This window comes from Excalfactoria chinensis, chromosome 14 (genome assembly GCF_039878825.1).
Source record: "Excalfactoria chinensis isolate bCotChi1 chromosome 14, bCotChi1.hap2, whole genome shotgun sequence".
NCBI classification, from domain to species: Eukaryota; Metazoa; Chordata; class Aves; order Galliformes; family Phasianidae; genus Excalfactoria; species Excalfactoria chinensis.
This window is the reverse complement of record NC_092838.1, coordinates 12,257,759-12,270,657: the sequence shown is the minus strand read 5'-3', so window position 1 is coordinate 12,270,657 and position 12,899 is coordinate 12,257,759. Positions and strand designations below refer to the sequence as shown.

Genomic DNA, 12,899 nt, shown 5'->3' with positions numbered 1-12,899 from the left:
GAGACATGGCCATTGTGCCTATCAGATGTTTGGCCTGGACATAAGGAACGAGAAATGACACTCTTGCAGCTGTGTTGTTTTTTTTTTTAACATCTCCAATTATCAGATATTGGATTTTCTTATTCCTTAGCATTTAATATATTAAGATGAAAGACTTTCTCCTTTCTTTGTGTGCTTTATGATAATGTACTGCTGCACATTAGTCACTCAAAATGAAGATTGATGTGGCCTTCAACATTAAAAAACACTGGCAATGATGACAAGGGATGTTTTCATAAATGAATACCTGTGCTACATGCAGGTGAACCAGTCAGTTAGTGAGGAGCAGTAGGAGATTGGGGTAGGTGGTTTTGAGAGCATGAAATGTCATGGGGAAAAAAATGCAGGGCTGCTGAGGATGAGGAAGGACTGCATCTCTGTGCTGCCCACCCTGCCTCCACACTCACACCCTCACTGTGAGCTCACCTGTTCCTGAATCTCCATTGGGATTCTTTCCTGTCTTACTGTCCTTGTCTGCCAGCGTGAAAGCAGTGTTGTAGTAAAGGACAAATCATTTCATTAGCAATTTACTGCTATATACTGTACAGACCTCTGGAAATCAGCTGTGTATTGCTTGCTGCTGTTTGAGTTACTGCTCAGATTGCCTAAATTAGAGATTAGGGCAGAATCTCTGATTAAGCAGCCTATATGCAGCTTGAAACTCAACAGGAACAATGCCTTTATTAGTTATGCACCGAGCCAAAATCTGCTTGGGGACACCTCCTATGTGGGATGAGTGTTAAAAACCTGGGTCAGGATTTCGAAGTTTCTGGTGAAGCGAGGCCCTTTTCACAGGAAGCCATCCCATCCACCCTACAGAGCAGGGAATCAAGCCCTGTGAAAGCACTGGCTGCTGCTGGTCTACAATAGGGAGTTGGGCCTTGGGCACTGCGTTGGCAGGTGGGATGTTCCCTGAGTACCTGGATGGTCCTCCTTGCTGCAGCATCCCAGTGCTGTAGTTGGTGCTCTCCTGTTATAGCTGGCAGAGCAGTGAGGTCTGTTCCTCCAGCCAGGAAGCAGTGCAGGCCCCCGAGCCCTGCTTTGCAGACAGGAGTTCAGGCAGAAATTGGAGCCTCTGATCGCCTGTTACACATCCCCTGTATTCTCTCCTTCTGAGTAAGCGATGTGAGCCGCATCTCTCTCTGCTGTGACTTATTGGCTGCCGTCAGCTCTGAGTAATGCAGCTTCCAAGCAGGGCGTTGCTGGAGGGCGTGAGCAGACCGGCTGGTCTGCAGGGAGTGAGCGTGGTACCTGTGGCTGACGTGCAGCTCCGCAGACTCCGTAACATGAAAAGTATATAAGAAGTAATTAATCAAGTTCTATGTAGTCATTATTTGCTCCGTGGTAAAATATCCTCAGTGTCCACCTTCAAACTTGTTCCAAGTGGGAAATTGCACCCGTGGGCGGCCGGGCAGAGATTGTAAATGATTACGTTCCGAACTATTAGATGACGGAGCGAAACCCGCCGCGCTCCTGTGGTCCTCCACGGAAATTTCTGATGCCCCTTAAAACGTCCCCGTCCCTTCCCTCCCCCCTCGGCCCCCTGTGAGAGCTGAGCTCGGCTCCGGCCGGCACTGCGCTCCCGGTGTCCCGCTGGGCTCGTGGCGGGCGGTGCGCGCTCGGTGCCCCCTCGCAGCCGCGGCCCCGGGACCGCGCGGCGTCAGCAGCGACCGCAGCCAACCGGAGCGAGCCCCCACGCTCCCGCCCCGCCTATAAGAGCCGCGGGCCGGCGGCGGTGCGAGAGCCGCGCGAGGAGCGCGAGGGGACGGGGCGGGCGGCTCCGGCAGCGCGGCGGGATCGGCCGCTGTCCCCGTCCCGGCGTCGCCGCCCCGCCGTCGCCCCGCGCGGCCGCCGGGATGCTGCCCGTGGTGGCCGGGCTGCTGCTCGCCGTGGCCGCGGGCGGCCGAGGGGCGGCGGGGGAGCGGGAGAGCCCCCCGGGCAGCCGCTTCGTCTGCACCTCGATGCCGCTGGACGCCGCCGGCGCCGGCTGTCCGCTGCCCCCGGTGCCCGCGCAGGGCGGATCGCCGCCCCCCGAGGAGGAGCTGAAGGCCACGGTGCTGCAGCTGCGGGAGACGGTCCTGCAGCAGAAGGAGACCATCGGCAGCCAGCGGGAGGCCATCCGCGAGCTCACCGGCAAGCTGAGCCGCTGCGAGGTGACCGACGGCAAGGGGCCATGGAAGAAGGAGAAGGGCAAGGATACGATGGGCGACCTGCCGCGGGACCCGGCGCAGGTCATCGACCAGCTGAGCCGCACCATGCAGACTCTGAAGGACCGCCTGGAGAGTCTGGAGGTACGGCCGGCGGGCAGCCCTGCGCGGCTCCGAGCCTTCCTCCCGGCCGGGGCGCTGCGCGGGGCTCGGCTTATCGGTACCGCTCTGAGGGCTGCTCGGCCGGCGCGTGTCCCCGTTGTGCGGGGATGGGGTGCGGTTTTTCTGCCCGTCACCGCCTTAGTTCCCGTACTCGCATCTGAGCCTCTTCTGGGCATGTGACTCGGCGGGGCTCGAGGTGCGGTGACGGGGCACTGCCGGGGCTGGCCGTGGGGACGGGGTGATGTGTTTAGGGCTGACGGTGGATAAAAAGAACGCGCCCTGTGCCCCTGAATGCAAGGGGGAACTCCTTCCCAGCTCCGAAGGGTTGCCGTGTATCGCTGGGCAGCGGCTGAGTGGCGCGTGTGGAAATAATTGATAGGGAGATTCCCCCCGGGAGCGGCGCTGGGCGTTGTGCTCCTCCTGCCGTCCTCCCGAGGCTCACCGATGCCCGGGAGGATGGAGGGCGGCTTCTTTGGCGTGACTCCGTGAGCTCTGAGCAGCGGGCTGTTTTTCATGTGCAGTTCGGAGTGCTGTGGTTGTGTAACAACCTTCTGATAACGCCGCCGGCTTCTCGAGGCACCTCGTGCTGCCGTTATGTTCTTAAGGCTGCAGAAGGGAAACACCACTGGAGTAGGATGGCGGTGGAGCCGCTTCCTTGTATCTGAGATCCCAGCAGTACTTAACACAGAGGTCTTGGTTGCAGTTTAGATAATTCTTTCACTCTTAGTGTCTGCAGCTTGTCTAAAGAGAGTCCAGCTCCATACTCTGCAAACTGAGACAACTGGGTTTGGTAATTTGTTTTTGAGGTGCCTCAACTTTTTAGTTTAAACAATAGTTTTTCAATTTGGCAACATCATTCACGATAAGAAAAAGACTGACCAATATGCCACATGTACCTGTATTGATGGAAATGCATCAGACCAGCCTTCCTACATAGATTTCACTGAACTTGAAGGTATGAAGGCTCCTTCATATGCAATGCTGGAAACCTCTTACGGAAGTGCCCTTTTGTTTCAGGACACATTTTGCTACAGTGCTGATAGAAGCTTGACAAGCACTAAAAAGCAATGCCTCCTTTGTGCTTGCTGGAGAGCTCAGGGATCCCGCCTTCCCCCCCTCGAGTCAGAAACGTATCCACATTTAACTTTCTGTTTTAGAAATGATGATGTTTTTTCCCTCTTTCCCCTGAAGCACCAGCTCCGAGCCAACGTGTCGTACGCAGCCCTGCCTAATGACCTGAGGGAGATGCTCCAGCGGAGGCTTGGAGACCTGGAACGCCAGCTGCTGAGCAAGGTGGCTGAGCTTGAGGATGAAAAATCTTTGCTTCATAATGAGACATCAGCCCATCGGCAAAAGACAGAGACAGCCTTGAATGCATTGCTAGAAAGAGTGTCTGAATTAGAAAAAGGTAATTTGCACAGAATCTGGACTCTTCTCCACAGATTTGTGTTGCCTTCTCTCCCCATCTAGTCCACTAGTTTAAGTGTGTGCCTTGAAGGAAAGGCAGCTGCTTTCTGGTTAAGGTGCTGGACTAGATATTAGATAACAGTGTTAATGCTTAGGTTCCCTTCTTCCTTCCATCCCAGGCTTCCTGCTTGTTGGGCCTCTGCATGGCTTTCTCTTACCTTGGCATATGGGGCTGTTAAAGATGAAATTCTTAGTGTTTGTGAGATAGATGCATATTAAGGAGGTGAGTGAAAACTGGAAGTAGTATGATATCAATATGAGATAAATACCAGGGTAACACCAAGTGCATGTTTAAGAACTACCTTTCTTTATTGGGAAATAACATGGGCTGCATTAGCACAACTGCCTTTGATGTAATAAATGGCATCTTTTCCAGAACCATTTTCTGTTGCTTTTGAAGTATCGCTGCTGGTATGAAGTCTTCAATTTTACTGCTGGTTATGCCACTGAGTAGCAGCAAGTAATTGAATTGTGTTCTATTCCCAAGTAGCCCTTGGAGTTTACTGTGGATTATACTTGGTGCCACTGGAGGACACTCTCTTAATCCCAGTCATTTCATCAGAAACTTAGATTAATTATTGCTGAGACCTGTACGCTTGAATAGAATTCGTTCATTTGAATTACAGATGCCCACAGAAATGAGCTGCAGATCAGAACTGTCCTTCTGTTTAAGAGTGGGCAGTACCAGCAGGCATCACTGTCCAATCTGTGAATGACTTTTCCAAGGCAAACAGCTTAACATATGCTTTCAAAATGATGTGAACACACATCTCATTAATTTAAAAATGAATCTTCATGATTCAATTTAAATCATACTGTATTAGTATTTTGAAATAGAAGTGTGGAAGGTGAGGAAAGAGGATGAAGAGTTTCTCTACTGACTGTGTCATTTGGTGCTTTCCTTAGAGCTAAAATAAGGCCTACACTATAACTAATATTCTGGAGAACTGGTAGTCTGTTAGTGTCTTACTGGCAAGTATTGCTAGTCCTGTCTCTGAAAGATGTGACTCATATCAGTAAGTCATCAGAAAGAGAGATGTAGCAGTGGGAGAACAAGGATGTGTAATTTATTTAGGTTAAAAATAGCCCCTTCCCAGCTCTGTTTTTTTGTGTGTGGAGAGAGGGCTGTCTTCCTGCAAACCTCCAGGGAAGTGGGGCACTGGGGCCAGCAACCAAGGCACAGGTTTGCTGCTGGCTGTGTAATTTGCTGTCTGTTGCATTGCAGTTTGCTTAGCTGTTCTGTGCCTTTGGCTCCTCAGTCAAACCAAGGTGAGGGAAATAACGATCTAAGAACTTCATCAATCTGTAGATTACATGCAGTCAATGTTTATTGTGATCTGACATCTAAAAATAGGATTTCTCCTGTGCTTTTATTGTAAATGACATACTCTTTAGCATCTGTTCCAGTCAGCTAACGAGTGTGCCATAAGCTCCTGGCTGTCCTGAAGTGAGGTAAACGGAGAAGCACAGACCTCAAATGGCTGCATGAACTTTGGGTTTCTGTATGTAATTGTGGCAGAAGTCATGAGGTATCGTGGGGCAGAGGAGCTTGAGGTTTGTACAGCTGCCATGACTGCTAAAGTCTTCTGGTCATTTCTTTACCTGTTGTTTGCTGTTGCTGCAATACATGATGTGACAAAAAGGACTGGGATGAGGAGTGGTCATGCAGCTGATGGTACCTGACCTTACATGCACTGTGTAGTGCTGCTGGAAATGTGGACAAGACACTTCCTGTGTTTTAAATCTAAATCCCTCTAAAAGAGAATAACCGTTATCTTTCTTGTTCAAAATTAACTGAGATTTTTTTTAGGGCAAGAACTGTCTTTCACTGTGCATGTTTGTCTTGGTTATACTTTTATTCTTTACCAACCTGTTATTGCTTCCTTTTGCTCTTCCAGACAGTGACTAATGCTCTCAATGGAGTACATTTTCTATTATACGTGAGACAGGCTGTGCCAGCCTAGTGGAGATTGCTGAACATTGGCCCTAAGACCCTGTTTTTATTTGCTTATAAACTTGGAATATCTGTATGTTCCTCAAGACAGATGCTAGCATCAGAAAAGCTCTTTCTTCTTCCACCCCCTCTTTTTGTGGAAAAAAAAATGCAGTCACAACACTTCTGCTTCTGAGATGGGAACTGAGAGAGTGCCAATGGTTTAAAAATGGCATATAAAAATTGTGGCAACCTTTTGTGGCAGCAGCTCTTCATTTGGATGGGAGTGAAAATTCAGCAGGGGATGTCGTTTGTATCAGCAGTGTGGGTAAAGATGGGTGGGGATCAGAAGAACTAGAGGAGTTAGGGGAGCTAGGAGATCTGGTTTAGTGGTTTTCTGTAGGTATGGTAAAGGGAGGACGGGTGGACTTGATGATCTTCTAGGTCCTTTCCAACCTTGATTCTATGATTCTATGAACAGGATGCTAAAAGGTTGAAGTTAATGCTCTACTGCAGAACTATAGGGTTGTGTTTAGTGACACAATTTGGGACTTCTCTTTGTGAATGTATCTGAACCTAAAAAACTACTTGTGTGTGTCTTGGCAGTTCTCAAGTTCCTGTCACATTTTTCTTTGGGCCACTTTGAACTTCAGCTTTATATTTTGGTTCAGATCTCCACAGGTTTTGTCCCTGGGGTGGAAATCAGTTCTTCTAAACATAACTCTGCTTTCTGGAGTGTATTCATTCTTGTTACTTCAGACTGGTCATCCAGAATGGGAGCTTCAGCCTGTTATCTCAGCCAGCTATCTGCAAAATGGGGATGCTGCTGCTGGCTGCCTATGTGGGAGTATTAGGAGTGGAGGCATCATTTGTGAAATGCTGTGATGCTTTAATGGTTATTAAAGCATACCACAGATTCCATGTTTAGCAGCATTAAATATCTTTTAAAACAGTTTGAGTTGTGTGAAATAAGAAGGCCTCTAGCCATGAGCTGAGTGACGAAGAAAGAAAAATATTTAATAGCTTCTCATTAGTTGTGTGCCATCCAATATTTTGCTCTGAGCAAGCAGGAAAAATAAGTTAAGTAATTAACATGCTGTATATTACATCTAGTTGTATTTTAACTGTGTTGTAGAATCAACATTTGCTAATACTGCTTCAGTGTATTTTTGTGTACCCTCTCTGAAGTAAGATTAAAGATTTTCATTATAGATTACATTTTTTTCTGAACAGTAATTATATATATATATTGTTTTGTCATGGTTTTGTCTAGCGTTCAAGGCTTTTCTTCCTCAATGTCATTCTAGGTAACAGTGCGTTTAAATCACCTGATGAGTTCAAAGTGTCCCTTCCCCTTCGCACCAACTACTTGTATGGGAAGATCAAGAAGACTCTGCCAGAGCTGTATGCTTTCACTGTGTGTTTATGGCTGAGATCAAGTGCTTCTCCTGGAATTGGCACCCCGTTCTCATATGCTGTTCCTGGTCAAGCTAATGAAATTGTCCTCATAGAATGGGGGAATAATCCAATCGAACTGCTAATTAATGATAAGGTGAGACTCATTTAGCTCCTTTATTCATCTACATGTTCAGAATAACGCTCGGTGTTTCCAGGCTTGAACCCTTGGTACGTCTCAGAACTCCTTGGCACCCAGTGAGGCAGCCAGCTCTAGACCTGTGCCTGCTTTTCTGCTGTTGCCCATCTGTCATGAACAGAAGTGCTCTCAACAAAGCCCAGTGGTGCACGTCTTTGTGCACTGCTTGAGCGTGACAGCCAGGTGTGCACCTCTGGAGTTACAAGCAGGTCTTGGCTTCTTGTGTTTGTAACCCTGTTTGTCTCTAAGGAACAGAAGCAATATTTGAAGCCACACTGCTACATCTGTGAGATCTAAACCAACTGCAGAATTTTTATCTTTATAATCCTATGAGTTCAGCTATGTTAAGATTCCACTGGCAGAAAACAGAGTAAACGGCATGTAATTGTTGCTGGTTTCATTACGTTTAGTGACTGAACATCAGTTTAAATGTAATTCTTCAAGACTTTGTCTAGATAGAAAAGTGACAATTAATTGAATGTTCCCTTTTTTGTCACCCTCAGCTTGGGTTAGTTACACAATGTAAGAAAGTGCTGGTAGCAGAGTGACTGGGTTTGAATCCCCGTGAGAGGAGGTTCTTAGCTCTGCTGGGGCTGCACTGTAGCACAACTTGCCTTCAGGCACCATCCCTTGTTTTCTTTGGCCCAGTAGGTTTCCTAGTAACTCGCTGCTCTCCAAGGGATTGTGTGTTTGCAGATTTACAGGGCAGCTCAGCTGGTTCAGTCATGAGGCTAGTTCAGGATTTGTAACAGTCCTACCATCCTCCCGAATCAATACAAATATTAGCAGATTTGCAATGGCTTCTGAAAGAGGAGATATGAGCATGCTTGTCTTACCAATGTTTTCTTATGTTGGTTGTGCTCATGTTCTGTTATGTTTTGCTTTCTCCCACCTCACAGCTGCTCTGTAGCCCACTGCATTTGTGTCTTTGACTTGGGTAGGTTTTTAGCTCAAAGTCCAAAGGAAGCATAATCCCTGCATAACAGCTTCCATGAGCTCCACTGGAAGCAGGCCACTCTGTAAGCTGGAGTTCTTACTGCAAATGGTGCAGAAAAACCTTAGACCTGAAGAGAAACTTAATGTGTGAGCACTGGATGGAAACTTAGGGTTGAGCAGTGAGATTTAAGTACATTTCTGAAGACAAGACCTCTAAGACGAAGTAGGAACATATGAATTGGCATCTGCTCCTGTTGTCTGTGCCTGTGCAGGTGGTAGGTAGATGCTGGCCCTTTAGAAATATTGTGCTTGAACTGACAGACCTGGTTTGCAGCATTCAGTATTCTTTAGAATTATTACTGTTATCTTTTTTGTAGGTTGCCCAGCTTCCTCTCTTCATTAGTGATGGAAAATGGCATCATATCTGTATCACGTGGACAACAAGAGATGGGATGTGGGAGGCTTTTCAGGATGGAGAGAAGCTTGGCACTGGAGAGAATCTTGCCCCTTGGCACCCAATTAAACCTGGAGGTATCTTGATCCTGGGTCAGGAGCAGGTATGTGGATGACTGAGTTCCACTGGTGTGTGTGGTTTGTTTAAAAAGCCCAATAAAAAAAGGAAAATTAGGACTCCCCAGACATGTAGCTGTGAGGAAGAACTGCTAAATGGTTGGTCTTATCGTATATGTGTTATCTAAAAGATGAAAAGAAACAAACTTCATATAATCGCACTGAAGTCTTGTTTTATTTATTAAATATTCAGATTATTCATGTTGGAAATTATTCCCACTCTAAATGCTACACTGTGCAGCTTTGTCAGTAATCTGAATAATGCCTTAAATGAAGTTCTTTGAGCTAGATTGCTGACAACCAGAAATGTAGCCACTGAAGTTACAGAAAGTAACAGTTAAAAAGGAGCTTCCTGGATCAGAACAAGCTTATTTGAATTTTCTTTTTTAACTGGAGCCAAATTGGCCACCCCCCTTAACAGGTTGGTTGGTTGGTTGTTTCCATCCCCTCCGTCTACTTGTTATCCCAAGAACAGTCAGAATGTTAGTCCTGGGGCCTCAGATTAGACAAAGGAAAGTCTGTTTGGGGATGAGCAGATCAGCAACAGTGGGAACGGGAGAGCATGTGGGTTTTCCAGGGTCATTTATAGATGTACCTTCTAGGGCTAATTCCCTCTAGTCTGAATTGTATGGCCTTCCAGGTACGTAACATATCGTATCTTTACAATAGTGGAGTTCACAACTAATTTAGAAGTTCATGTTTACTTTAAAGATGAGTCTGAAGTCAAAGTTTTGAATTCATATATTTGGTTTCTCATTAAAGGTGTCAGTAAACAGCTCTCCAAATGCTAGGAAAACTTAGATGTTAGTATTGCCCACCTATTGCAGTTAGGATGAGTCATTTCTGAATATGGGAAAAAAGCAAAGGATTTTTAATCTTTCACTTAGTTAACATCTCTTTAATCTATTGCCCAAGAATTTGTGACCGTTATCTTCACATTTTTCTCTGTTTTCTGGTTGTTATATGCGTTATGTGAATAAAAAAACATTGATTTGTAATACATATCAGAAAATATTATTTCTCCAGGATTTTGAAGTTCACAGCTGGGCAAGACAATGAAGAATTAATGTTGTCCTGGTGCAGATTTCAGTAGATCTTTATCCATGACTTAAGTGACAGAATGGTAAATTTGGAATCCTAACACACTCAGCACAGCAGATGCTCCAGCTTCCTACTAAATGGCTGGCAACCTTTCTGTGACTCTCTTTTACCACTTTCCTGTGCAATGCTTGGCCTTGTCCTATGCTGTTAGTTGTCTGTTAGTATGATTACTCAGTATGATTTCCATCTTCAAGTTGAGCAAATAAACACTTCAGGCTTGTGGAGTAACTGCTGGAGTTACTCAGTAGCTCAGCCAGCAGAACCCAAAGATCCCACCTTGAGGTCCATGTGGACAATTGACAAAGTGCTGCAGTTCCAGTTTAATCTGTAACCATAAAGCTTTAAATGATCTGGTGTGTCAGTGTAGTTCTTGCTCTCTTGTGCCAAGCTTGAAAAATGGTCAGATTTGGTATCTAAAGCTGCCTTCCTGCTGCATGGCTTGGGGGCAGGGCTGGCAAAGTGTAGCTCTAACTACAAGTGACTGTGTGCCTTTGTGTGGTGATATGCAGTTACTACTGTTTGCTTTGAGTTATTCTAAGCCATTCCAGACTGGGGCTTTTAACTGTTTCACAGAATAACATCTTGTTCACAGTGGTCCTTCCAGAAGCCTGAAGTTGCTGGTCAGTGCAGTTCTGTACTTCCTTCCAGCAGGGTGACAGCGGGTGGGAGGGCCTGCAAGTCTGATGGAAAAAAATGCTGAAATAACCTTCTTGTCTAATCCTAATTCTTGTGTGCCTAAAGGACACGGTTGGAGGAAGATTTGATGCAACTCAAGCCTTCGTTGGGGAGATGAGCCAGTTCAATATATGGGACAGGGTCTTAAAAGCTGAAGACATCATGAATATTGCTAACTGCTCTACCAACATGCCTGGCAACATCATCCCCTGGGTTGACAACAACGTGGATGTGTTTGGAGGTGCAACTAAGTGGCCTGTGGAGACGTGTGAAGAGCGTCTGCTAGATTTGTAGCTGCAAGTGTTTCCCATCAAGTGCCCCCTTTTAGTAGGACAATCTCCTGTGCAATCTAAAGCACTGATTTTTCTCTCTGCCCTTCCGTAACTCCTCAGAAATAGAAAATAAAGAAATTGAGTAAATGGCCTCAGTGCAAAAAATAACAATAACAAAAAGCTGTTAGTTTTGGGGCGCTGAGCCTGACAGTGGAAGAAGCACTTGTTGGTTAGAGCAGCCCTTCCTTCTTATGGCCTGATCCAAAAACACGCTTTGGGCTGAGCTGCTGTTGGGTCAGGCCCTGCTGCAGGGCAGCAGTTCTGGCGGGGCTGGGGAGCAGCCTTGCACTTTGGTAGTCCTTTTGGTAATGTGCAGTCTGACAAAGCACTGAGATTAACAGGCTAAACGGGAGCCCTTCCTTCCAGTCTATTGTCTCCCCTTTGAATTGAAGCCATTCTTTTTTAGCCCTTTTTAAAGAAATCACCTAATCCTTATATTTCAGTGATTACGTGCAACTGTGAGTAGAGCAGAACAGCCACTGTCTGAGTGCAACAGTCTTGCTTCTTCATTTTCAGATCAGAAATCTTTATTTTGTGGTAAGGAGGCAATGTTATCTGACAAACGCAATTCTAGTTCAATGTGAAGATAGGGCTGTGGCCAGCGTAGCTCTGTGGAAGCAGAGAAGCTGTAGGAGAGGCTCTGTGCCGGAGCCTGTCTTTCCCTGGCCAGGATCCCAGGAGAGATGGTTGGGCGAAGGGCTGTGTTTTTTCTGTAGGCTGAATGTACTGAATTTGCAGTGACCTGGCCTGTAAACTTTTCTCTACTGTTTCTCTTGCTTTACTCCTTGTCTTTTTGATTTATTATTATTATTTTTTTTTTTTAAATATACAAGCTGTGAATAAGTGAATTTCTGTTCTGTTTTGCTTTGAAAGGCCTTTTTATGAGCAAGTGCCAAAGTTCAGTTTCTGCTTGCTTGAGAATCACTATATTTTTCCAACATAAGTCTTCTGCGCTGTTTTCTATGTTATTATGATGGTCCGATGTAAAATGTGCTGGTTTCTCAATTCTTGCTGACTGTCTTTTGTAAGCACTGGGCTGGATGCAATATCTTTTATTTTCTCTAAATACTTTCAAACAGCGTTGCTATTTCCTCGGCATCGATGTGACTGCTTAGTTTGTGGCTCGCAGATAGCAAATGCACCGTACTGGGAAAGAGTTCATACTTTTGTTATTGAAAAGAAAAAAATAATTTAAGAGGGTGGGGAATTTATATAGCTAAATATCATACTTTATTTTTCATATGTTTGAACTGTAAGAATAAGATGGTGACGGTCCCATTTGTAGGCTGAAGTTACATATTTCCATTAATATGTAGTATGCTGTTCTTAAAGAAAAAAAAAAAACACAACAAAAACAACCAACTTTTAATTAAAATGCAATGTAAAACGAGTCTCTTAATTACTGTGGAGTTGCACAAGACACCAAATGTTCTTTCTCATTATCACTGTGGGTTCTGATAATATTTCTCGAGGCTGCTAATAGTACAGACCTGGGGGGAGCTGGTTTTCTGAGGTTCCTGAATTCCTGATGGAATTCCTAAATCCCAGCCTGGGCCAAAAGGAGCTGCTGGAGCTGGAAGGCTGGCTGTGGGTGTCACTGCTCCTGTGCCCATCAGCTGCTGCTGAGGTTGGGGATGATGTGGGGCACAGCAGGTGGTGGCTGTTACCGTTGTGAGAGGCGGCACGGAAGTTTGCTGCTGGAGCACAGCGCTGGTTGGAGGCAGCGTGAGGGTCCCAAACCAGTGTGAGGTCAGGTCAGCGAGCAGGATGGAACGCAGTACTGAGGCGCTGCATTTGTGTAGGGTCTGCCAGCAAGGCACGTGCTCTGCTGGGCAAGTGAATGAGCTGAGGGTGCTCAGTCTGAGAGCAACCAGCCGCAGTGCCTCCAGCCATGGAGAGTCTGCGGTTCCTTGGGAACCATCAGGTTTCAAAGATCTCATTTG

At 46.1% G+C, this 12,899-nt stretch overlaps 1 protein-coding gene across 1 annotated transcript; it reads left to right on the top strand.

Moving 5' to 3' along the window:
• The first annotated feature begins 1,880 nt into the window (after window positions 1-1,880).
• Window positions 1,881-12,346, top strand: NPTX2 (neuronal pentraxin 2). Its single transcript, XM_072349047.1, has 5 exons — window positions 1,881-2,330; window positions 3,540-3,756; window positions 7,056-7,300; window positions 8,656-8,835; window positions 10,691-12,346. Exons 1-5 carry the CDS (start codon window positions 1,896-1,898, stop codon window positions 10,916-10,918), a joined length of 1,305 nt encoding a protein of 434 aa, XP_072205148.1. The 5' UTR covers window positions 1,881-1,895; the 3' UTR covers window positions 10,919-12,346.
• The last annotated feature ends 553 nt before the right edge of the window (window positions 12,347-12,899 follow it).